The sequence below is a fragment of the Penicillium chrysogenum genome (genome assembly GCF_028827035.1).
Source record: "Penicillium chrysogenum strain IBT 35668 chromosome Unknown utg000001l_segment0_segment0, whole genome shotgun sequence".
NCBI lineage: Eukaryota > Fungi > Ascomycota > Eurotiomycetes > Eurotiales > Aspergillaceae > Penicillium > Penicillium chrysogenum.
Window position 1 is genome coordinate 2,167,067 of NW_026622749.1, and position 24,528 is coordinate 2,191,594.

A 24,528-nucleotide genomic window follows, 5' to 3' on the forward strand; every position below is an offset into this window, starting at 1 on the left:
TTAATAGACAACACGGTGAATTCAGCGCAGAACCGGTTGACATCAAAACAGCGGAGGCGGGACGTCGGTTCTACATAAAGACCAGGTCTCCTCGGTCTCCCCGGGTTGCAAGATAAAAGGTGGGATCTGTGCTCTCATACTTATACCTACAGTGTTATCATTACTACCTGAGAGAATGGTTGTCTAGTCGAATAGGGATTGTCTGTACATGCCCTGAAATAAAACTAGCAAGATACATACTGCAAACATGGATATCTCCCAAGTCATCAAGCCCTGGAAACTCAAACCTCAAAGAAACTTGGTCTTTGTGAACGCGACCGTTGTTGACCCAGCCGAGGGGAAATTGATCCCGAATGCTACAGTCCAAATAGCAGAAGGCAAGATAATCCAAATCTTCACAGATGGCTCATCTACAACCACAGATGATCTCCCCGAAGAAAATGTGATCGACCTGAGCGGAAAATACCTGTGCCCGGGCCTGATCGATTGCCATGTCCACGTCGCAGTGGTCCCCGGCGAAGCCGATCTACGAGCCTACAAAGAGATGAGCGAGCGAGTCAGTCTCCTGCGGCAGCCATACGTGCTGAAGTCCATGCTAGACCGCGGCTTCACTTCCATCAGGGATTGTGGCGGCGCATGCCTCGCAATCAAGGAAGCCGTCGAGGACGGTGTGATTCCAGGCCCTCGTCTCTTCATCTGTGGACACGCACTCTCCCAAACCGGTGGACACGGCGACTTGCGCGGGTCCCACGACACCCAGCTCTGCTGCACTGGATCAATCTCTGGAATCAGCAGGATTGTCGACGGCCCTGCGGAGTGCTACAGGTATGCACGCGAGGAGCTGCGCCAGGGAGCGGACTTTATCAAGATCATGGGCGGCGGCGGTGTTGCCAGCTCCACGGACCGTATTGAACATGTGCAGTTCTCAGATGAGGAGATTAGGGCCATTGTCACTGTTGCGCGGAACGCGGGTACATATGTCACGAGTCATAGCTACACGCCGGCGGCGATTCAGCAGGCTATCAAGCTCGGGGTGCACGGTATCGAGCATGGGAATCTTATTGACCTCGAGACGGCGAAGATGATGGCTGAGATGGATGTTTTCTTGACCCCAACGCTCATTACGCATGTCATGTCCAAGGAAATGAACTTCCTGTCTGCTGATGGCGCTGCTAAGAATGAAGAGGTTCTTGAGAAGGGATTGGAGACAATGAAGATGGCTGTTGATGCGGGCGTGACCGTCTGCTTTGGGACTGATCTTCTTGGTCCGATGCATTTCGCTCAAAACAGGGAGTTCTCGGTGCGCAGTTCGGTTTTGACTCCATTGCAGATTCTGCGCAGTGCTACTGTCAATGCTGCTCGTCTTGTTATGCAGGAACATAGGTTGGGTCAGATTCATGACGGATTTGTGGCGGATCTTTTGATCTTGAAGGCAAATCCGTTGGAGGATATCACTATCCTGGATCGAGTGGAGGAGCACATTCTGACCGTGGTTAAGGATGGGAGGGTTGTCACTTCTCGGTGGGACAAAGTCAAGGTAGATCTTTGAGACTTCGATCTATGAGAATGGGCTAATCCTGTCCGGGATCGGAGCGGGGCGCTTCCCGTCCGCCCAAAAACCCTAAAGAAACTTGTATCTTTCCATAGTTATGTGCTTGGAGATATGACGTTGGCCGATTGTTCTATGCTGTTCTCTCGAAGTCATCGTTTCATCATGCCCTTCACCAATACGGAATCCAAGTTGAAGAGCTTCTGCAGGCAGACTTTATATCGCCATTAAAACCAAGAATATTGTCTCTACTCGGGGTATTTATCTCTAATATTTCCAATAACTGCATACCATTCCAACTGAAGCCTAGATATACAAAAAGCTGGGGCTATTCATCATGAGTTATGGCGACAGGGCGCTCGTTGGATACTATATAAGTTCTGGTCTTGTAGTCTCTGCGCGGTTCTGGCAGGTGTTGGCAAGTCTTGATAATTGAGCGGTACTGCCGTATACTTTTCGTCGAACAGACATTGCAGGTACCTACAATGCATATGTAGGTAGGAGTGTAAGTTAACTAGTTAGTTAGCTAGCCAGTTGGCTAAGTGTGGCCTTATAATCCAGGCGCCCAGGAACAAAGGCGGTGTAAATTTGACCGTGTTCGTGTGCCTGAGCTCATCCCGCAAATCGGCCTTGATGTCGCCTCGATCTTCAATTCCAGAGCCCTCCCTCCGCACTCGAAACGAGGATCGGCTGCACTCAGGATGCTTGCTGCTAGATCGACACACACATCTCTCTTATTGTCTTAATCTTCCATCTCGACCTCGACCCCGTCCTCTCAAATATCACTTTCCTTTAGCTCTCTGCACTCGCCCACCTTGACACAGGAGCCAAGTACAGGGAGCTCTTCCGTCATTCAAGAAGAAGTACCATTTCCAGAAGGAGTCATTGTCGCTCGTTTGTTTTGAAGTCAAAGTATCTGCAACTCGACAAAATGCCTGGTTTACCGAGTATGTGCATGGCATTTTTTTCGATTCCACGATATGGTTATCTCCATGGCTATGCTAACCTGTTGGATCACAGCGAATATCGATCTCGACGAGTGCATAGCCCGGCTATACCGAAAAGAGCTGCTCGCGGATTCGGTGATCGAGGCCATCTGCCTCAAGGCAAAGGAACTCTTGATGAAGGAAAGCAATGTGGTACATATTGCTGCTCCGGTCACTGTGGTTGGCGATATCCATGGCCAATTTTTTGATATGATCGAGATATTTAAGATCGGCGGCTTCTGTCCCGATACGAACTACCTATTCCTCGGTTAGTCACACCCGGAGAATGCTCTGTTCGGGAATGAAAGCAAGCCTCGGGCTTGAACAGATCTGTTACCCACTATTGGTGTGAGACCTTGCTAACAAGAGAATTGGCAGGCGATTACGTCGACCGCGGTCTTTTTAGTGTGGAGACCATCTCACTCCTAGTGTGTCTCAAGCTACGATACCCCCAACGAGTTCACCTTATCCGTGGTAACCACGAGTCACGCGGCGTCACCCAATCATACGGTTTCTACACCGAGTGTGCCCGCAAATACGGCAACGCCAATGTCTGGCATTACTTCACCGACATGTTCGACTTTTTGACACTGAGCGTTGTGATTAATGATGAGATATTTTGTGTACATGGCGGCTTGTCACCTTCTATCCATTCTATCGACCAAATCAAAATTATCGACCGTTTCCGAGAGATCCCACATGAAGGTCCCATGGCCGATCTGGTCTGGTCTGACCCCGATACAGAACGTGATGAATTCTCACTTTCACCCCGTGGAGCTGGATATACTTTTGGAGCACAGGTTGTGCGGAAGTTCCTAGAGGTGAATAGCATGTCCCACATCCTGCGCGCACACCAACTCTGTCAAGAAGGATACCAGGTGCTTTACGACGATCGACTGAGCACGGTCTGGAGTGCCCCCAACTACTGTTACCGCTGTGGAAACTTGGCTAGTGTGCTCGAAGTGAGCGACTCTGGCGAGCGATTCTTCAATATTTTTGACGCTGCACCAGAAAATGACGCCCACCGCCTTGAACAGCTGGGTCAGCAGCAGCAGCAGATCAAGGATGGCTCCAGTCCAGTGATTGACTACTTCTTGTGAATCTCTGAATCTTCTCATGATACCCATTGGTTACTGTTAACGTTTTGCTTGATGTTAATGTTCATGTATTTCAATTTCCTTTTTTTAAACCCTAGCACTAGACAGGCGTTCGGGATAAAGCTGTGCATTCGCAAGCAGCTAGATGTGCTACTTGGCATCTGAAATGAAAATATCATACACCAATAAGTGAGACTCAGTATGACGCATAAACAATAAAACTGGGATCCAAAGCATCAGCCCAGTGGGACGTATCTCTAACAGTATTGTCAAAGAAGGAAACTCATCACGCTTCGAAAACAAACGGCCGCTCAATAACTTAACGAGATAGCTCTCAACCCATGTTTACCAGTCCTTGGCAATGTCAAAGGACCACTCGAACAGCAGGTGAGTGTTCTGGTCGTCATCGATGAACTTGGAGACGGCGTTGTAGTGGCCACGGGCGATCATGCCAGACGGGGCCTCCTCCTCATTGACTAGAAGGGGATGGTTAACAAAAGCCAGATGTTAAAATCATGAAACTCGGTTTAAATACTCACATTCTTTGGAGTAGTCAACCTTGGAGGTAGTGTTCGGTGCGTAGCTGCCCAACATCTCCTCGTCCTTGCTAACCCGGATTCCCTTGCGCTTAACGACCTGCAAGTACTTGAGGCCACTCAGGACTTCATGGTGGACCTGGAAGGTAACCTTGATGTGGAACTTGGAGCCCTCCTTGATCTTGAAAGGCTTATCCTTAAGGCTGTCGACAGAGCCGGGAGAGGACAGGTCGATAACAACATCCTCACGCCCGTCAACCTGCAGAGCCAAGGACTTGATGATACACTTGCGAGGGTCGTTGGGATCGGCAATGGGATCACCGGAGTTGAGACCCAAGGAGGCCTTCCAGCGGTTCATAGCTTCATCGTCCTTGTCTATTGCGGGGGAGAGAAAGATGGTTAGCTGGGAAATCACCGAGGGCTGGATATTGCCAATGAATTGGAATTGAATCAACATACCGAGCTGGTTGTACTCATCGAGGGTCTTCTTCTCTCCGACCTTGAAACCCTCGGTGGTGGTGGCAGCGAGCTCGTCGTCGTGGTGGTCGGCCATTGTTTACAGATTTAGAAGGCGGGGGGCACGGAACTAAGGATTGGAGTTCAGGAAGGAGTCGAGAAAAAAGGGGGAATGCACAGTGAGGAAAGAGAAGAAACAAGTTCAAAAACTCGAAATGATAAAGAAAAATCAAAAGGGCTAAAGCTCGAAGCGTCTCCTGAGACCTTGGTGGGGGTGGAAAGGCGGTGGGAGAGGGGCGAGGCTATTCGGATTTCCACTTCTGTATGCACGTTTACGCACCGTTGATCCTGCACGGTTATATTGACTGTTTACATGGATTGCTTTGGATGGATTAGGACATGCAATGTTTGTACTGGAATTGTTTTAGATTGTAGATGTAGAGAATTGGAAGGATTATACACTACGGAGTATGTAGACCCCAACTATGCCCCAATTCTGGGTGTGGGGACTTGACGATCATGCAACTGGGTACGGAGTACGGAGTAGAGGTACGTAGTAGACCACGTTGAGGATATAGTTATACATATAGTTATATATTGTAGGTTTGCAGACTTATGGTAAACAATATAGGGAGTAGCTATATAAAGTAACATATATGCCTACATGTACTCTCTGAGAAAAAGGAGAACTCCTTCAAACAATTGAATCCGGTATGGAGGTCTTGTATATAATCAACCCGCCATACTCATTATGCATAAGCAAGTGTCTACAAAACACGACAGAAATATAACAAAGACCAAGACTGTCGAGGAAGAAGAAGAAGAAGAAGAAGAAGAAGACGACGAAGACGAAGACGAAGACGAAGATCAAGTCCAAAGAAGGAAAGTGTTGGCCCGGAATGTTAAGGTCACGGGGCCAACAATTACAATACAGTGGGAGACACCACATACACTGTATTGAAGTGATTGACCAACCAAATCATTCAAATACCACACATGACCAACCACTTACCGGACCTTACCGGAACAAGTCAAGCTTCAGAACGACGCAATTACTCGCGACTCGCATCTTCTCATCTCTCCTGATTGTCTTCTTTATCTTGTCGAAATTTTTTTTTTTTTTTTTTTTGGGTTATCAATCGTAATTTTGGTCGCGCGCTTCTCTTTTGCCAAGATATAAGATCTGTTGGTGGTGATATTTGATTCTTTGAATTTTGTCGCTTGACGCGCCTGCTACGTGGCCAACGTTGGCGCATCTTTCCCTCAAGTCTCCCGCAATTTCACCAAGATCTTCCTTTCCACTACACTCGACTTCCCCCACCATGTCGCGCGCACTTCCAAAACAATTCAATCCTCTTATCACCATTGAGGTTGCTCCCTCCTGTAAGTTCGAACACTGGCGCGTGATGGCGCACCCGCGCGCATCGGCTATCTACCCGCCTCGTGCTCCCCTAATGCCCCGAGGCCGTCGCTAACAATTTCGTGTTACTCCTCATTACAGATGACGAGCTCCTTGCCCGCCGTCGTCTCGGACAGACCAACCTCTCCGTTAAGCCTGCTCAGATTGGCACCTCAAACGCGACCAAGCCAGAGAACCTGGGCGTGTTCGAGTATGCCCACCTCCGTGCTCCGCTACCAAAGGACCTCGAGGGCTCCGAGATCTTCCCTTCCCATAGTCCCCAGCAACAACCCGAAAGTTACTTCCTGATGGTGAGACCCCTTATATGATTTGGATACCAACGGTCATTAACCTCGGGCTTCGTCATTACAGCGCCGCAGTAAAGATGGCTTTGTTAGCGCGACAGGAATGTTCAAAATTGCCTTCCCATGGGCCAAGGCCGAGGAAGAACGGACAGAGCGCGAGTATTTGAAGGCTCGCGAGTTCACCAGTGAAGAGGAGGTTGCCGGCAATGTGTGGATCTCGCCCGCATTTGGTATGTTCTGCCCGGGATGTCCCCTCTATCAAACAAATCCTGACCTTCCTCCCTAGCCCTTGAGCTTTCCAAGGAATACCAAATGTACGATTGGGTGCGAGCACTGTTGGACCCAACAGACATTGTTCAAAGTTCCTCCAGCGCAAAGAAGCATATCACTCCCCCGCCGAAATTCGAAATTCCCTCCGATGAGCCGCCCGTGTCGCAACGCAACCGCAGAGGTCGGTCGGCTTCTCCGAGCAAGAAGTCTCCCCGAAAGCCCCGCAGCACCCGCATCACCAAGGATATCACTAGCACCCCGTCCACGACGGCTGCAAACGCTAGCCTTCAGTCGGCATTAGACACAGCTTCAGGCCTGGCCGCGGAAGCGATTCCTGAGCTGCGAGCTGTGGATGACGAAGCGGAAGTGACTTTAAGCGGATCCCCTGGAAAGAAGACTAAAGTGCGCAAGTCAGCGAGATCTGCTACCGCGGAGCCTGAAGAGGAGACCAAGGAGGAGACTAAGGAGGAGAAGAAGAAGGAAAAGAAGAAAGAAAAGAAGAAGCAGGAAATCCAGGAACAGGACGAGACTGTCGAGGTATCAGTGGCTGACGATGCCACCGATGCTGCGAAGCCTACTCACACCAGTGTTTCCTTGGATATGCCGATTCTCCCCGAAGTGCCCTCTGCTGCCGAGACTGAAGAGATGATTGCCCAGGCCAAGGAGATGGTGGAAGAAGCTATCAAGGCGCAAGCCGAGGGCGCCACTGCCGAGTCGACATCTGTTAAGACGACCAGCAAGCGCAAGGCCGAGGATGATGAGGATGAAGAGACTGCGGCCGAAGCTTCGCAACGAGCCAAGAAAGCCAAGGTGCTCGAGAACAAGCTCAAGCAGGAGCGTGTCCGTAACCGCTCTATCTTCGGTGTCTCCGTCGCCTTTGCCCTTGCGTAGGTTATCCTGTGCTACGAAGATACAGAATCAACGCTAACATCATATCTAGGGCTTCCATTCCATACTTTTTCTAAACAGGTTTTGCTTGACAAAGTCCAGTCTGTTTTAAATTTTGGTCTCTTTTCAGCATGTCTGTCGCTTGCGACGGCTAAGCTACCCAAATATTCGCTTCTGATGCCCAATTCCCCTTGTCGTTATCATAAATATATTCCTCGCCGGCGATCCTGAGTGCCCAGTGCCTGTTATTGACACCATTTCCTAATATCTTCCCCTCCCCTCCCCCTCCCTCTCCCTGTGTTTTGTACCAGACTTGGTTATCTGGATTGCCTCCTAGCTCATTTTATGCCCCTTACCCTTGCTCTCCTGATACCAACTTTTCCCCTCTCCCACCTTCTACTGCCCCTGCGGCAGCCTCCCAAGTAGTCAAGGACGATTCGCTCAATGACAGTGATGTGCTTTGATGTTACCAGTTTGTGTCTTTCGTAGGGTTATAACCTGTATATTGGTTTAATGCAATCTTGGTACAGCTGATATCAAAAATTTATAACATATAATTTGCTATTTTGCTACTGTTGAGGCAGAAGTGAGTCCACGCCATTCATGGTTGAGCATAGCGTAGTATTGGACGACCAGGCATTGTCAATGTCGGAGCCACGTTGATTATCGCTCAGATGTACGTTGACTCGAGCTTGACTCGAGCGATATCGAACAATGTCTGTCATAGTACAGGGTAGTAGCCCTGGAGAGGTAATTCACGTCAGCCGGCCAATGACGGCAAAACGTTAATGCAAACATGCAAACATCCATGCTGAAGCTCCGCCGATAACAATCCCAATACTTACTTCTATTCATTTTTCAACCTCTGCACATATTCCGAGGCTTCTCAGATTGACCGGTACCTAGGTAATATGTCGCTTCCGGGTCTCGAGCTAACGCAGCCCTCGGAGGAGAGGTCACAGGTACCTGCACCACCATCACAGATTAGCCTGAACCCTGGTTCGGAGTGGCGGTTTGAGGTCGCCTTTGGACATATTATCAAAGTAAAGGTATGTCGTACTCTCCGATATGATCTGGGGTTTGTTCTGATTCCAAGTTGTGCAGCTTCTCAATGGAACCGCCGAACTCTTCGGCACAGAGCTTGCCGAATCACAAACATACACATTCACGGGCACAAAGGCGGCAATCTTCACGTGGCATGGCTGTGCACTTGAAATCACTGCAGTTGAGACGGCATCAACCACATCCGACGGAGTCACATCGACAGCAGGTAACGGCGCAGGAGGTTGTCAAAGCGAATACACGGCGGAGGAGACGCCAATGGTGGAATATGCGAATGTGCACTTTGCGCTAGAGACAATGCGCGAAGAAGCCCAGTCAATAGGCAAGGACGGCCCACGCGTGCTCCTCCTGGGTCCTGAAAACACAGGAAAAACCAGTTTGGCTAAGATCTTGACCGCGTATGCGACGAAGATCGGCCGTCAACCGTTGGTCGTGAACCTCGATCCTACGGAGGGTATGCTTGGCGTCCCTGGCACACTGACCGCGACTGCCTTCCGTACCATCTTGGATGTCGAAGATGGCTGGGGAAGCAGTCCCATGTCCGGGCCCAGCCCTGTGCCTGTGAAGCTGCCCCTTGTATACAGTTACCCGATGCAAAGCCCGCTGGATGGCGAAGGCACCGTGTACCAACCAGTCGTCTCGCGCCTAGCACTGTCTGTCACGGGCCGGATGGCTGAAGACGAGGACGCGCGCGAAACAGGAGTCATTGTCGATACGCCCGGAATCCTTAGCACAGATAAGTCCGGCACTATGGAACTCATTAACCACATTGTTACGGAATTCTCAATCACAACAATCCTGGTACTGGGTTCGGAGCGCCTGTACAGCACCGTTGCCAAACAGTATGACAACAAACCCAGCTCCAGTGCAACAGCCGCGGTCTTCGACGAGCATATTTCCGTCGTCAAGCTTTCTAAATCGGGTGGTTGTGTTGACCGCGACAATGCCTTCCGCAAGGCAACGCGGGAGTCCCAAATCCGTTCCTACTTCTTCGGCAACCCAATCCCCTCCTTGTCACCCTCTTCCGCCATCACCCTCTCCCCCCACGCACAACAACTCGACTTCGCCTCCCTCCCTGTATACAACTACACCGTCTCCTCAGCAGACGACGAAGACGAAGATGAGTACGACCCCTCCCAGCTGGGAACAGGCGCCTCTTTCCTCCCCGGCGGCGACGGCATGGACGACTACGCCTCAGAAACAAAGCAAGAGCCAGACCGCGCAGCCCCGCTCCCTGGTGTTGTGGGCTCATTCTCAGAGCCCGCTGACAATGTGAACCCTAATGCCAACGCCGGCAGCAGCAGCAGCGTTCCGCTGAAGAAAGTGCTTCCACCCGCTCCCTCTGCTCTGGCAAATACTCTCCTCGCAGTCACCCATGCACCTGCCACAGCATCCCCCGCTGAAGTCCGTGACGCGAGCATCATGGGCTTCTTGTATGTTGCCGACGTCGACGCGGATAAGGGAAAGATCCGTGTGCTTGCGCCTGTTGGTGGGAGAATGCCTCCACGCGCCATCATATGGGCGAAGCGGTGGCCTGGGGAGTTGGTGGGGTTGGTGGGTTAGTGGTTCTCTTTGCTTTGCATCGCATTGTCTTTGCGTGCATCAGATATTTTTGCATCTATTCTTCGGATATGGAGTTGGCAATTTACATTTTACTTAGCATGGGGTTGTGGCTTGTTCTTACATACAATCAAATCGGTATTCTTACGCTGTCTGTTCAATGTACATGTAGTCTGTGTAATCTTGTACATGCTTGGAATAGCATGTTTCTTGTTGGTTCATTTGGACTGTCTCCCTTTGTGGCTATTTTCGCTTTACTGAAGATGCGGGGTTTTTAAAATGAAATTGCCATTTGATATCTATTTCACTATACGTACTTGACTCATGCCGCTTTAATGAGGGCGCTTAGAGTCAGGCTCACTGAGTAAATCTCAGTCACTACACACAGTTGTCCGATTAGGCCATGAGAAGGCCAAGATGGTTTCCAATCAACTTGTTTCCTTGTATAGACAATGCAGGAATTAATTCAGCTGGGCTTCATTCCTGATCTGCATCAGCCTCATATTACAACAGGCTCTAGTGAGAGTTCTACAAGGACGTACTTATATCTAGAACACATGATCACATTGTCAGAAAAGGAAAAGGAAAGCCTTCCCGGGTTAGGGGGTTTCAATATTTTTTAGTGCTTCCCCTATTGCCTGGAATGTGGCAATCTGTCGTTCCTGCTCTTCCTGAGGCAGAGCAGCAAAAGCACTTGCTTCTTCGTCCCACTTCCTCACACAGTCCACATTCCAATTGCACCTCTCGACCTCTCCAAAGACCGGGTGATAGAACCGTGGGTGACGGTCTGGCCACGCAGATGCATGGTAATGGTGCTTGACCAACGCGGTGCGCGAATTATGGGTGCCCGAGTCCGAATGACCTTGCCCAGCGGCGAACGCTTCAACTGTGAGAACCAGAAACCCCCGACAACTTTGGACTCTGGTATATCATGGAACGTACTCCATGTGATGTCCTTGCCCGTTGCACGGCTCATTTCAGATAGTATTGCGCCTGTAAAGGCAGAAGGCCCGGTGCCTGTGATCACATCATCGAAGTCCAGCTGAAGCTCTGAGATTGGCCTCCCTTGCTTGATGGAGAGCTGATTGAGCCAGTGGAGAATATTCTCGACTAGTCGCATCATCACTGGCTGTCGAGGCTTGCACATGAATGTCCATTGACAGAAGGATTGAGATTTTGGACCTAGTATAGGATGGTCGCGGAAGTGTGGCTCATCGATTTCGACGCCGATAACCATGTCGATCTCGCTTTCGTCGTGGCTACTGGGGATGAATCGCTCAACTGGTCTCAATGCCTCCACGTCTATATCGGCATAGACACCTCCCTCCATGTACAAAACGAGATACCGAAGTAGGTCGGCTTTGATGATCGGAGCCGTTAAAGACCGGTATGTGTCAACGATGTCTGGACGGTTCAGCCCAAGGGGTCCGAAGTTTGCTTCGACGTAGTCGAGGTCATTCTGGTCGGTCAGAACCTCGTACCTATAGCCTGGGTTTTTAGATATCCAGCTGCGGGCTACCCCGATATCACGCTCGTCGAATTCCAATGGATTCACTTTCCAGATCTGCCAGATTTTCCTGGGAAATTGTTCGCCAATATTGCTCAGCTGAGTAGAGTACGACTTATCCTCAAATTCATGCGACGTTCTGGTGACACAAAAGTAGATGAACAGACACAAAGCCACTAGACCCCCATGTGTGAATCTGCGTGCCTTCTTCGGAAAGAGATTGGGCAACGCGAGATTCTTCTCCAACATGACTGGGCCTGTGTGATCTAATTGTCCTCCTGTCTGGGACAACGAAGTCGAGAAAGGAGAAAGAACAGTACAAGAAGGCCGGGCGTTACCTAGGTATTTCATTGACAAGTAGATTACATACAGTGTCATCGTAATTAACATGTGGTATTCATTAAGTCTACATTTGCGGACACAATGGTCCCTATAGGTACCTATCGCTGGCACGGAAATGGTCAAGGGCTGAAGCCTAACTGATTGGATCATTCCTAGAGCAGTGAAACACCTTCATTCGGACGGGGGCCAATAGTAGAGACAGTCAATTATGGATTTAGTTCATTTAGTTCAAAACGCCTAGACTTCCGTGGATGTTATCCGGTGCGCATTCACATGTGACTCCAGGCCTGACATTGCAGGAGATCGTGGCTGCAGCCAACATCGGGTCATACTCCCCGCCGTTCAGACCCTAAATTGTGGGGGAAAAGAGGGGGATCCGGCTTTGATTAATTTGAAAAATGCAATCTAGCAGGCCTTTATGGGCCTCGGTACTGGGCACTGCCAATAAGGACTACTTCACTGTACTGGATATCACATGTTTACAGAGTTGTACCTGAGAGCCGTGCCATTCTCAAGTGGAATTGGGTTTCTATTGATCTTTTCATCTTTTCTTCAAATTCCCAACAAAGGGACTCTCTCAACTTGAATCCAATGCCTATGCTACACTCAATCGAGAACTCTCCACAGTTGAAGTCAAGCCCAGAGCGAGCCCTCGAGGATGGACGGAAACCACGGTTTGCCCATATGACGCGCTCTCGACATGGAATATCACTCTTCTCTTGCATTCCCTTCTTGCCCACACTCCTTACTGGGACAAAAAGCGACAATGAAAAGCAAAAGTTACCTAGCAGGCCCACCGCATACCTAGATGGATTGCGAGGCTTTGCGGCTCTACTAGTCTACTGGGGACATCACCAACTTTGGGCCCACGATGGCGGAGTGGGAAATGCTTTCGAGCTGGCCTACGGTTACGACGGTAAATACTATTTCGCATGCCTTCCTGGTATTAGAACACTGTTTTCCGGGGGACATTTTGCCGTCAGCGTCTTTTTCGTGCTCTCTGGGTACGTTCTTTCAATGAGGCCACTGGTAAGCATCCAGGATGGCGATTATGCTGCACTAGGTAAATGCCTTTCCTCCGCCGTATTCCGCCGATGGTTTCGTCTATATATTCCCGTCATTTGCACAACATTATGCTATATTACATTCTTGCACTTGTTTCAGATCACCGCTGTCCCAGAGCTTCAAGGAAGCTACCGCGCGGAGCTATGGAATTGGTACGCCGAGTTCAAGAATTTCAGTTTCCCTCTCCGAACAGGCGGCGAGCCCTGGTTCACATACAATTTCCATGCGTGGTCTATACCCGTCGAACATCGAGGCTCTCTGGCCGTCTACACTGCCGTTCTCGCCTTTTCAAGATTTCGCCGCAATGCCCGACTCCTAGGCGAAGTCGCCTTGGTTGTGTACCTTTTGTACGTTGCGGATGGATCACACTATGCTATGTTCATTGCCGGCATGCTTCTGCAAGATCTCGACCTCCTCGCCGTACGAAATGACCTGCCCCGCTTCTTTCTCCGACTGGGTCCCTTTAAGGCAGCCATCATGACTGTTCTCTTCTATGCAAGCCTTTATCTTGGAGGAGTCCCCTCACACACGGACAATTTGCAACAATTACGTGACTCACCGGGGTGGTACCTCTTATCCTTCCTAAAGCCACAGGCCGTGTTCGATTACAAGTGGTTCTACCTGTTCTGGGCCGCTGTCTTTCTCGTCGCATGCACATCTCACCTTCAGTGGCTCAAGACGTTCTTTACCGCGCCGTTCAACCAGTACTTGGGCCGTATTTCGTTTGCATTCTATCTGGTTCATGGACCGGTTCTGTGGACTTTGGGTGACAGGCTCTATGCTGCAGTGGGTTTCGTACGCGATTCACACTATGAGAATTGTCCCTGGTGGATTAACCGCCTCCCCTTGCCTAACGTTGGCCCTCTTGGGCTTGAAGTCAACTTTCTCGTCGCGAATCTGGTTCTGTTGCCCTTGACTATCTGGCTGGCAGAGGTCACGACTAGACTAGTTGATGAGCCGGCAGTCAAATTCTCTCAGTGGATCTACCAAAGGGCGCTTGATTGACAAAAGCTGACAATCCCATGTGTCCATGATCTGCCTTTGTTTTTGAGTATCTAATACAAATCGTTCTTCTAAATAATAAATTGTTGCTGTATAATAAGAGGAGCCCGGAGTTCATACCAGTGGATCATAGAAATTCTTGTAATGGCATAAGTTCACCTTGGACTTGGCAAAGTTACCCGGGTCATTAAGCCTGGCCATGTTTCGTGATAATGGTAAAGATTGTCAAGAGTAGATGATCGCACTAATCATAATGGCAAACTGCCTAGGTATAACCCCTCAATTCAGCGTGTCAGTCAAAGTCCCCTTCTAGTTAGTGTCAACCATCTGGGCAATCTCGGGCTTTCTCTGAAATGAGAACTTATAACCTCATTACTGTTACATCCTGCCTTCACTCTACACATGTACACTCAACTTAACATGGCCAAAAAAATAGCACACCTGATACTTATTGCAGGGCTGTTGTCCGCGGTGATCCTCGTCGCCAAATTTCAATCCAACCTCGGCTTGCAAACGAGATTTCTATTTCGGGACTATTCCCCGGGTGCATATAGACAATCACACATTGATGCCGGACAAACCGACATAGCTTGTTCAGGAGCTCATAGCAAGACTTTGTCCCACTGCCGGGATGGACAAGTTACGGAGGACCGAAGATATCCTGGATTCGACAAAGAGATGTCTCGGACACACCACGTAATACACTCGGCATCGAATCCCGATCGAAAGTATTTTAAGATCGACTTCGGAAGAAGATCTGTCTTGAATCCCAGTATAATCCCCCATCCCGAGCTGCTTGACACCTGGATCATCACTGCACAACTTCACAAGGATCCTTCTGCTCGAACAGCCTCAGTCTGGTACGCTGAACTCGTCTGCAACGCCGCATTTTCGGACGACGGGCGAGTCTTGAGCTGTCTGGAGCCACCACTGCAATTGCCCATCCCAGCAACCTTTGGTGACTCCAGCAAGTGTCTCGGCGACCTTTCGTACTTTAGTCTCAGCGTCGGGCCACATGATGCAAGGGTATTCTACGGGCCCGAGATCCCGTACACAATTTACGGCTCCAATTCGCTCTTTACATGCTTCGGACAATGGATCTCTGACTTTCGAATCTTGGTGGATTGGGGGATAGACACCGTCAACGAGCACGAATTCCGGCAGTATCGTGAGCTCCAACGTCCAATGCCATGGAATGCCGTTGAGAAGAATTGGTTTCTCTTCTGGGATGACTCGGGACAGATGTTCCTACACCATGAAATTGCACCGGCACGTGTGTTTTCGAAACTCGAGCTAGATGGCTCTGTTGGACCGAACTTGGCGCTGATGACCGCTGCTTCTGACCAAGAATGTCTCAGGAGGTTCTTGCCTGAGACGGGAAAGATTCATCAAGCGACAAATTCGCTAGCTGTCACTCTATGTGCGCGATCTGACCTATTTTGCCAACCTGATGCGACCAATACCTTTGTGCTCTTCATCATCCAACAAAAGACCTTACGCGGTCTTCACCCCGTATATGAGCCCTACGTGGTGCTGACGCGGCGTTCGATGCCGTTTGAGGTCTATGCGGTCTCGTCAAAACCAATCTGGATCTTTGGTCGCAGCATTGGAGCAGAGAAGTCAGATGAAGACTCTTCCACGGGATTACTAGGCGATACCTCCGAGATGCTCTACATGACTAGCATCAGTTGGAAAAGTCATGGCCAAAAGGACCACGGGTTTATTGATGATACACTGTTCTTAGCTTTTGGCAGGGAGGATTCGGATGCTGGCGGTATCGATGTCACGGCGGGGGCCCTTCTAGCAGAGCTGGGTATGTGTGCGGGATTTTGATTTAATTTCCTAGTACTGTACATATGTAACATTGCAGCTTGTATGTTTTGTTCTCAATTGACCTAAAACCTAAAGGTAAATGCGACACCTTTCCAAGATAATTTATATTTATGGTGTACATACTAAAATGATAGAAAAGAAACGAAGACAAAGACAACCCTTTCTCCGTACTATCGCAGAATTATTCTCCAACCCCTCTTTTTCGTGTCTTCCTATCCCTCTTGCGTAGTAAAACTTAAGGTGGCTATGGCGTTGTCTAGCGCACTTTCATTAATCTCTGGAAAGACTAAAAACTCTTATTTTCACATGTTTTGCTACCAAATTCTCCCATCCACCCGAGGCTCTCCAAGTTCTCAGACCTGAATCCCATGAGCCTTTAGCATATGCCAGAAAGTCTAATTGATTAGGGCTTATGGGATCGGCTAATTGAAGGTTTTGGTTTTCCAACCTCACCCAGAACACCCCTCCGTTCGATCGTATTTCGACTAGTCATCCGTTGGAAGGGGGCTGATTTCGTCGCATCTAACCCGTCTTAGACCTGTCGGGGAAATGACAAGGACCATGATCGACTACTTGAGGATAAGGAGCGTGCGTGCTTGACTGTCTTCTATCATCAGAATCGGGCAAAGCAGACTCTCGCAGGAATCCGCTGTCATTAGGGACAGAATCGCAATGAAGTTAAACGCCATGAGTGGTTTCTCCCCGCACACTAATCTAATGGCTTCGGACGAGGGGCTTATTTCCCCTTCCCTTTTTCCTAGTCCGCTGTTGCCCACCTTGCATCCAATTTCCCCCACACTCGGTTGTGGAGGCTGGTATAGTGGATGCTTGTATGATGGTGTATTGATCTGAGACAGTCCTAACTGATTTGGTATGTATTTTCTACGCAGTCACCCGAAACCTGTAGATGGTTGTCTCACTCTTGACTATGAACCATTCAACGTTTGGACACTCTCTATTCTAGAACAGGTAAGGTATTAAAATGAATGTAGCTTGAGATGGTTGGGTAGAGGCAATAAACATGGAAGTACCGGGGCCAGATTAAGTATAGTAGATAGTAGACGAAAAGCCATTCTGTTGTCTCCCCACACAATTCTCCACACTATTCCCCACATAAATCTTCAAACAAAGAACATCATGCTGGCTAACAGGATAGCACTACCAACCATCTGAACAGCTCCGGGTGCAATACCAGAGGCACCGTTGAACTGGGATGTGCTCTGAGGCGGAGCCGTGGTCGTCGTGGACGGAGTCTCGGAGCTTGGCCCCAAACCACTGACCGTGGAGGAAGTCTTGAAGCCTGGTCCGCCACTGACCGTGGTAGAATTAGAGCTCCTCGTAGTTGGGATAGCTATGGCAGTCGTTGTGGGAACCGATGTGTCCACCGCGGGGATAGAGACCGGATGGCCAACACCAGAACACAAGGATTCAACGACGCTGGATACGGCTATAGGGCATAGTTAGACCGGATCATACGAAAGGGAATGTGGCTTCCCATACCTTGTCGGTCCGAGATATCACAGGCTTTATTGACGCAGGGCACAATCTCCGCTGCGAGGCCAGGCTTTTGGCAATGGCACGCGAAATCCGTAAGCTCAGAGCAGCCATCCCCGGCAAGGGTCGAAGTGAAACAGGTAAGCTGGGAGAGAAAGAAACAAGCACGGGTTAGTTTGAGACGAGGTACTGAGGAGAGATATTGAGCGGACAGGGCATACAGAGCATTGGGGGATATTAGATAGTTGAGCTCTGGCGATGGCACCGGCGAGCACAACAATAGCAGCAGTAAGGCGCATTCTTAAATGTGTAGAACCGAATAGATGAATAGCCTGGAGTCGGTCGTGGAGGACATTTAACGCGGAACAACGAAGTCTGAATGTATGCTCGAGACTAGTTTTATATGATTCAGTTCCAATCCAGGCTCTATGTCTAGCGGGATATACCGGTTATTAGAACATCATTCATGTCACGTTATTGGTTCACATACGAATTGTCTTTCTCCCCCAAGAGTACTCCGTATAGTCGGGGCTCGGTTCTCTTACTAGTCTTTCGACTAGCGTAAACCCTGTTCCTATAGTCCAATTAATCTGAACGAATGAAATCCAGCCATTGGGGTCTCAAAGCTTACGCAAAGATGGTTTAGTGTGGACCTACTCCGTGTATAGGATGCTAATTCGTCGAGGCTTTGTAGCCCCGGACTTAAGCACATGTCTTTAATTAAACTAAATTAAACATGGACCGAGGGGAAAGGGACCATTCACTAGAATTGGTCTAAGCGGTGCTAGCGACCCAGGTATGTAGCAATAAGCCACGTCAATTTCATTGGCCTTCGAATATGTCCGGACTTACCTGTGGACTCTTTACTTGTAACCAGAAGATTAATATGAAGATCTTCGTTAGTAAAACACAGATGGACATAGTTGTATTTAGTCGTTTGTCCCCAGAAAAGGAAACGTCTGAAAAGTTCTGGACCTCGGAATGTCCATGGTGTTTAGGGTCGGCTAGGGTTCCAAACTTTTCCAAGGAAACTTGTATCTGTTCCATGAAGGTTGTTCTTCTGCCAGACTCTAACCTCCCTCTTACTCAAACCATATCATCATCTTCAAGGAGGCCCCCAATGATGCACAGCCTGCATAAGTGACGCCAACCACTTGCGCGTCTGGGCCTTACCCGAGCTGGCTCTGGTCTATCTTCAGCGCGTGGGATGGGATCTTTGATGATGTCGGCAGTCCTCCATTGTTCCGGTTCTCGTAAGGCCGCGTCTGATAGAGGCAACCCGGACCAGAAGCGGATGACCACGCGCCAATCTTCTTCGCTAGGCTCGCAAAGCTTAATGTGCTGAATGGAAATCGGGATTCTGAAAGACCATCAGAACTCCTTGTCTGGTCACGTATTTCAAAGCATGCTGCAATGAACTAGTGGTATAGACACCAGGTCCAAACTCATGGTCGCTATTCCGCGTTGATATTGCTGGGACAAGAGGTGCCATGAGCGAAACAAGCTCTGGCCAGGAAGTGCCCCGATAAAGCAGATTGCCACCTAAGGGGCTGGCATGCTGGAAATCTCAGCCGCGAGCCTCTTGCCCTTCTTGTCGAAGGGCACACCTAGACAGCTTATCTGTCCACTGCCCGGAGGCTCGGAGGCCGGCATACATTGGACAATGGTCGATGTAGTCTCGCAACTCTTTGAAAAGACGTCTGATGTAATAATGAGATCTTAATCGGTGAAAGCGTTCCAGATGTTGTACGTTGTCATAATCGTCTTTAAAGATGTTTTCGTTCCTTCACGGCAGGCATACACAGCTGCTCTGCCCTGTCCTTGTCGACGAAGGAGACAAGGCTGTTTCTCTTTTGGGAATGAAATGCAGGAAGGGGTCCGCTCAAATTTGGAATAGTTGACTTGGTCTCAGGGCGGGGATCAAAAAGGTATAGGATCTCAAAGAGGCTCACAAACAGAGTCATGGCAGTCGAAGGTGCTCACCTGAGAGGGTAAGAGCACTCGGACAGGTCTCTTTCTGGAAAGAGCATCTGTGCCTGTTTACATAAGGTGATTACCAGTCGGGTGGGCATGGGCAGTACCTAGGTACTCGAAAAGATCCATGGATATGTAGAAGATATTAGAAAGACATATAAGACACCCTAGGATCGCTCAAATACCACATCTCTAATATTATCTCAAGGTGTCGGGGATAATAACAGTATGTTCTACCTAAACAGACTTTTATATATGCTATGCTATGCTAGTACAATACAAAAGCAAAACTCCCTCCAATGGTACACCCCAATGCTCCCAAGTATACATGCATTTACAGACATCAAAGCAAAGAAACGAGACAATCATACACCTCACTCCCACCTCCTCCACTCATCAACAGCCTTCCTCAGCTCCTCATCACAATCATATCCCTTCGACTGAGCAACCAACAACTCCTCCCTCCGATCCAGGAACCGCCGTTCAGCCTCAACCCTCCTCTGCGCAACAGACTTCAACATCCCGAGATCATCCCTAGCAACCGCTTCCCGGAACTTCGCCCGCATACGCGGCGAGTAAAGCTGACAACTCGCTTCACGAGTCCGACCAGGCCCATCACCAGGCAAGATGCGCATCTTCGTCGAGACCATGCACGCAATAGGATGCTTCGATCTCGCAAGCGGCCATACAACCTCGTCATAGCAGTCTTCGCACACACACATCTCCGGCAGCGACGGTATAAAGTGCCACGTACTAAGAGTAGGCCTATCACGACGACAATCACGCAGCACGACCTTGCGTCGCGCATAGTTAAGGAACTCGCGCGTATCCGGGCGGCGGGTGCGTGAGGGATCCGATTCGGCACGGGATGCGCATGCGTCGAGGAGATCGATGAATTTCACGAACCGCGGACTGGAAGTGACGAAGTCGCACACCCGCTCGGTGAGGTCCGGGTTCAGTTGGAAGGTTTCCCGATGGCTGGGCATTAAGATGCGGATGTTGCGTGCGCAACTGCTGCAGACGTGGAAGCCTGCGAGGTCCCCGCCGGTCTCCGGGTCGTAGATCCGGTACCAGGATTGTTCGGCGACGACGCGGCCGGGACAGGGGCGTGTGCCGGGTGGTGGGCGTGTCATTTGGTAGAGGAGTTCTAGGCTGTCGTGTTGCTTTTTTATCATCTGAGCCCAGGCGAGACGGGTCCATGCGTTGGCGAAGGCGCATCGTGTCTTTTGTCCGGCTGGCTTTGACAGGCTGGGGATGAAGTAGTCGCGGTAGCGGGAGTGCGCGATTTGACTCATGCAGGATGGACAGATGTCCAGATGTGTGAGGCCTTTGAGCGTATACCAATCTTGATAGCCTGCGACAGCGATAGTTCGTGGGCATGGAGAGAGGCCCAGGCCTACCGTGCTGGGGCGCTGTGGTGATGTACCTGCGGGTCGAGAGGATGCGGGATGAGCCAGTGACCTGTCGGGGTTTAGCTGGGTTGCCACTTGGGTTGATGTAGGCTTGGTCACCTCGGGTGCTGGTCGAGAGGGATGGCGAGATCCAGACATCGACCGCGTAGGGGGCATCGTTACCGATGTCGCCCGAGCACGTGAGGCTGGGGGCACCTCGCTTTGTGTTCGTTGTGTCGGGACACGCTGAGGCCCACGCAAAGGTGGGTGCAATGCGGGGGCAGGGGCAGGAGCAGGAGCAGGAGGCGGAGGGGGCAGGGGAATGTTAAGGGGATTTGGTTTGACATGCTTCATAGTTGTGGGAATTTGCCGTACCTCCGGGTCCGACATAGACCCCGTGTCCCGCTGTTCCTGTCGCTGGCGAAGCTTCTCGTCAATGCGTTCTGCGAGGGTGGGCCCATTCGGCAGAGCTGATACAGGGGCTGTGGACACAGGCGCCTGGGGCTGGTGCGAGGGTGGCCTGTTGTATGTGGTGGCCGGATCGGACAGATACCCCGAGCTAGGCTCTCGTCGAAAGCGCTCTGGCATAGGTCGCGTTGTCGAAGGTGCATGTCTTGCACTGTTGGACCGACCAATGGAAGACTTGGGTGGTTGTAGATAAGTTTTGTCATGCATGGGAGCTCGAGAACCGCTGCGATCCGGCGCACTCGGTCCGCGGGGGCCATGAGATGTGTTTTGCGTTGGTGGCCGGTGTCTGCTGAAATTGCTATCCCGGTCATGATAGGGTGGTTGGGTTTCCCGCTGCGTATTAAGCTCATTGGTGGGCTGTTGCTGGGTCAAAGGCCGAGATGGTGGCCCCCGTGGCTGGCTTGCAGTTGAGGGCGGCGCACGTTTTGGTCGATCGTCCATCTCGAACCTGACGGTGTTCCGTAAGATCGGCTCCTGAGCAGGCGGTGTCGTTGGCCCTGCACTTTCGTCCGAAGACACACTTCCGAGTCCAGGCACGCTGGGAACACTGCCAGGGGAGGTAGAGGGTGGAGGGGGCGAGTTGGCGGAGACTAAGATGGGGTACTGATCGATAACCCCTCTTGTATGAACACCGTCGACCCCGGGTTTAGCTCCAAGCTTGGAGAGGCCGTCTAGCTCTTTCGAGAGGGCCTGGGGCTCTTCCTCAACGCAGGGTGCTGGGGGCCATTGCGATCGCGCCCGTCGAGAGCTTCGGGCGGAAGTCATTTTTGGAAAAATTGGTTTCACCCCACAAATAGTATGGAATATAGTTGTTTTGGGACGTTAACCTGGTGCGTTTACGTCTCGTGGAATAGCTCGGGAAATGTGGTTCATAGTATAAGTAGTGCGACTTGAAAGGTGAAAATTTGCAGGGGAGCAGAGAACTATGGCACGTATGAAAGAGAGAGAAAATTTTTTCCATGAAAGTAGACAAAGATGCTCAATTTAAGTGCGTGCGCAAGCCGGGCGTACAAGGGTATATAAGCATTGGTGGATGGCATCGGGCATCACCCTGCTGGAATGGACCTCTGATAGGCCATTTTAGTGATTGGGCAAGAGCAAAAATACAAACAAGAATAGCTTCAGGCTGAGAAATCACGAGGCAAGGATGGCAGTGAAAAGCCGTGAAACGAATGGTCGAGTCGGCATCGTCACAAAGGGGTGTGGCTATGGCAGCCTGTTGATTATTGGGCACGAAGTGGAACCTCCGGGTACTGCCGCTGCGTTTCAGGTCGATTTATTTAGAATCAGATCGGATCATCGGGCAACAAATGAAAACTCTTCAAGTTGCTCAGGGGCTGGTGTTTAGGAAACTTCAAGTGACCGATCAGAGGCTAATGGCCTGCGTGCGGTCTCATATGTATGGAGCGGGGGAGATCTATTCCCTTCCAGGACTTTTCATGATGCAGTCAGCGGCAGATGATACAAAGTCGGCGCTATGTCGTTCTCATGCAGAGCCAGGGCCAACTGACATGCCGGGTCGTGGGTCGTGGGGGGGTTTGCCCCTCATGGGGCTCCGGGTGGCTTGCATCTCGGTTTTCTGTACGGAGAACCGAAGCGCTAATACAGCGGTAGATCTGACCAGGCGCTCTGGGTGAGCCACATTGGCCTCGTGTCAGAGAAAGCCGGCATTGGATCTGTTGGATATCATTGTTCCACTAAGTCTGCGTCGTAGTGCTGTGTGGCATGATACAAGTTATACCCTTGTTCCGACAGAAATGGCGTCATACCCCTGTGAAGATCGGATAGTCGACTTGTTAATCGTATGGGATTTGGGAAACCTGCAAGAAGCGCATTATTAATGAGAATACGCCGTAATCCGCATAAGTACCAGTTTGTTGGGTGTAAAAAAGGAAGAGAAGAAAAAGAAGAGCGCGCAACAATTCCGCCGGGCCTCTGGAGATTGCGGGGATCCGATGACAAATATGGCCTTCCAAGGTTGATACCTTCACACCCCTCACCTACATATTCACTATGTTTCGCTCTCTTCTACGCAGTAATCCTCGACTCACAGTGCTTCGCAATCACATTACTCCTCCACTTGTGAACCAATCCATTTCGATCCGCACCATGTCCGTCCCAGCAACTATGAAGGCCGTAGTGGTCGAGGAGACCGGCGGCCCTGAAGTGCTGAAATTCAAGGCCTCATACCCAGTTCCTACCCCACGAGCAGGAGAGCTACTAGTGCGCAACAACATCTCCGGCGTAAACTACATTGACACATACTTCCGAACGGGCCTGTACCCCGCGCCCAAGCCCGAGGTCTTGGGCCGCGAGGGCGCTGGTATTGTCGCTGCTGTCGGTCCCCAGACTTCTGGTTTCCAGGTCGGCGATCGGGTTGCGTGGTTGTCTACTGGCGGGTATGCGGAGTACACTGCAGTGCCGATTGCCCAGACAGCGAAGATCCCCGACGGGATCAGTGACGAGGATATCATGGCGTCGTTCCTGAGCGGTTTGACGGTGCTGGCTTTTGCGAAGGAGACTTATCCGGTGCAGAAGGGCGATTGGGTTCTTCTCCATGCTGCCGCTGGTGGAGCTGGCTTCCTTATGACGCAGATTTTGAAGTCTATTGGGGCCAACGTTATTGGTACCGCTGGCGGCGCAGAGAAGTGTGCGCTGGTTAAGAGCCTCGGTGCTGATGTGGTGATCGACTACCGCAGCGAAGAGGATAAGGATTGGGTTAAAAAGGTCAAGGAAGCTACCGGTGGTCGTGGTGTAGATGTTGTCTACGATTCTGTCGGCAAAGATACCTGGGAGGGAAGCTTGGAGGCTGTCAAGCGCAAGGGTACTATCGTCTGGTTTGGCAACGCCAGCGGGCCTGTGCCCCCGCTTCCTCTCGCGTATAGTCTTTCCCTTTCTATATCGGAATTGGCTGGTGATACTAATGAGATTTCATTAGGAAACTTACCCCCAAGTGTGTCAAGGTTGCTCGCCCGTCGCTCTTCGGATACATTCAGACTCGCGAAGAGTTCGAATATTACACTAATGAGTTGTTCAACCTGCTGAAGTCGGGCCAGCTTAAGACTAAGATCCACAAAATCTATCCGCTCGAGGACATTGCCCAGGTGCACAAGGTACGTAGCCCTGTTGTGCTTGCGTGAAGTTGTAGCCATTGTATATCCTAACACTCTTGACAGGATCTGGAAGGACGGAAGACTATGGGAAAGCCACTGCTGAAGCCTTAAGCAGGACCTTTTTTTTTCTTAAACAATACGAAAAGATTATGATCTGTTGATAATATAAGACAACGATTACAACGATTCAAGGTTTTTTTTTTTGGATATCCCTTAGATAACCATATGAAT

General features: G+C 50.3%; 12 protein-coding genes across 12 annotated transcripts; 8 read left to right on the plus strand and 4 right to left on the minus strand.

Annotated features, from left to right (window-relative positions):
- Positions 1–247: 247 nt before the first annotated feature.
- On the plus strand, positions 248–1,549 carry N7489_000876 (metal-dependent hydrolase family protein; the record flags this gene model as incomplete). The annotated part of the gene is made up of 1 exon (XM_056706631.1): positions 248–1,549. The coding sequence occupies one exon, from the start codon at positions 248–250 to the stop codon at positions 1,547–1,549; it is 1,302 nt and encodes a 433-aa protein (XP_056570933.1).
- A 931-nt stretch (positions 1,550–2,480) lies between these two features.
- On the plus strand, positions 2,481–3,635 carry N7489_000877 (serine/threonine-protein phosphatase; the record flags this gene model as incomplete). Its single annotated transcript, XM_056706632.1, has 3 exons — positions 2,481–2,496; positions 2,570–2,803; positions 2,914–3,635. 3 exons carry the CDS (start codon positions 2,481–2,483, stop codon positions 3,633–3,635), a joined length of 972 nt encoding a protein of 323 aa, XP_056570934.1.
- A 342-nt stretch (positions 3,636–3,977) lies between these two features.
- Positions 3,978–4,721, minus strand: N7489_000878 (rho GDP-dissociation inhibitor; the record flags this gene model as incomplete). Its single annotated transcript, XM_056706633.1, has 3 exons — positions 3,978–4,108; positions 4,172–4,543; positions 4,628–4,721. The coding sequence occupies 3 exons, from the start codon at positions 4,719–4,721 to the stop codon at positions 3,978–3,980; spliced, it is 597 nt and encodes a 198-aa protein (XP_056570935.1).
- Positions 4,722–5,375: 654 nt separating this feature from the next.
- N7489_000879 (uncharacterized protein) lies at positions 5,376–5,585 on the plus strand (the record flags this gene model as incomplete). The annotated part of the gene is made up of 1 exon (XM_056706634.1): positions 5,376–5,585. The coding sequence occupies one exon, from the start codon at positions 5,376–5,378 to the stop codon at positions 5,583–5,585; it is 210 nt and encodes a 69-aa protein (XP_056570936.1).
- Positions 5,586–5,946: 361 nt separating this feature from the next.
- On the plus strand, positions 5,947–7,563 carry N7489_000880 (KilA-N domain-containing protein; the record flags this gene model as incomplete). Its single annotated transcript, XM_056706635.1, has 5 exons — positions 5,947–6,007; positions 6,126–6,334; positions 6,396–6,558; positions 6,615–7,485; positions 7,539–7,563. 5 exons carry the CDS (start codon positions 5,947–5,949, stop codon positions 7,561–7,563), a joined length of 1,329 nt encoding a protein of 442 aa, XP_056570937.1.
- An 834-nt stretch (positions 7,564–8,397) lies between these two features.
- On the plus strand, positions 8,398–10,111 carry N7489_000881 (cleavage polyadenylation factor subunit CLP1; the record flags this gene model as incomplete). Its single annotated transcript, XM_056706636.1, has 2 exons — positions 8,398–8,535; positions 8,591–10,111. 2 exons carry the CDS (start codon positions 8,398–8,400, stop codon positions 10,109–10,111), a joined length of 1,659 nt encoding a protein of 552 aa, XP_056570938.1.
- A 596-nt stretch (positions 10,112–10,707) lies between these two features.
- Positions 10,708–11,864, minus strand: N7489_000882 (glycosyltransferase family 32 protein; the record flags this gene model as incomplete). Its single annotated transcript, XM_056706637.1, has 2 exons — positions 10,708–10,994; positions 11,051–11,864. The coding sequence occupies 2 exons, from the start codon at positions 11,862–11,864 to the stop codon at positions 10,708–10,710; spliced, it is 1,101 nt and encodes a 366-aa protein (XP_056570939.1).
- Positions 11,865–12,548: 684 nt separating this feature from the next.
- On the plus strand, positions 12,549–14,027 carry N7489_000883 (acyltransferase family protein; the record flags this gene model as incomplete). Its single annotated transcript, XM_056706638.1, has 1 exon — positions 12,549–14,027. One exon carries the CDS (start codon positions 12,549–12,551, stop codon positions 14,025–14,027), a length of 1,479 nt encoding a protein of 492 aa, XP_056570940.1.
- Positions 14,028–14,702: 675 nt separating this feature from the next.
- On the plus strand, positions 14,703–15,857 carry N7489_000884 (uncharacterized protein; the record flags this gene model as incomplete). Its single annotated transcript, XM_056706639.1, has 1 exon — positions 14,703–15,857. The coding sequence occupies one exon, from the start codon at positions 14,703–14,705 to the stop codon at positions 15,855–15,857; it is 1,155 nt and encodes a 384-aa protein (XP_056570941.1).
- Positions 15,858–16,978: 1,121 nt separating this feature from the next.
- Positions 16,979–17,650, minus strand: N7489_000885 (CFEM domain-containing protein; the record flags this gene model as incomplete). Its single annotated transcript, XM_056706640.1, has 3 exons — positions 16,979–17,304; positions 17,358–17,496; positions 17,573–17,650. The coding sequence occupies 3 exons, from the start codon at positions 17,648–17,650 to the stop codon at positions 16,979–16,981; spliced, it is 543 nt and encodes a 180-aa protein (XP_056570942.1).
- Positions 17,651–19,699: 2,049 nt separating this feature from the next.
- On the minus strand, positions 19,700–21,949 carry N7489_000886 (uncharacterized protein; the record flags this gene model as incomplete). Its single annotated transcript, XM_056706641.1, has 1 exon — positions 19,700–21,949. The coding sequence occupies one exon, from the start codon at positions 21,947–21,949 to the stop codon at positions 19,700–19,702; it is 2,250 nt and encodes a 749-aa protein (XP_056570943.1).
- A 1,248-nt stretch (positions 21,950–23,197) lies between these two features.
- Positions 23,198–24,408, plus strand: N7489_000887 (quinone oxidoreductase family protein; the record flags this gene model as incomplete). Its single annotated transcript, XM_056706642.1, has 3 exons — positions 23,198–24,063; positions 24,123–24,297; positions 24,361–24,408. The coding sequence occupies 3 exons, from the start codon at positions 23,198–23,200 to the stop codon at positions 24,406–24,408; spliced, it is 1,089 nt and encodes a 362-aa protein (XP_056570944.1).
- Between the last annotated feature and the right edge of the window lie 120 nt (positions 24,409–24,528).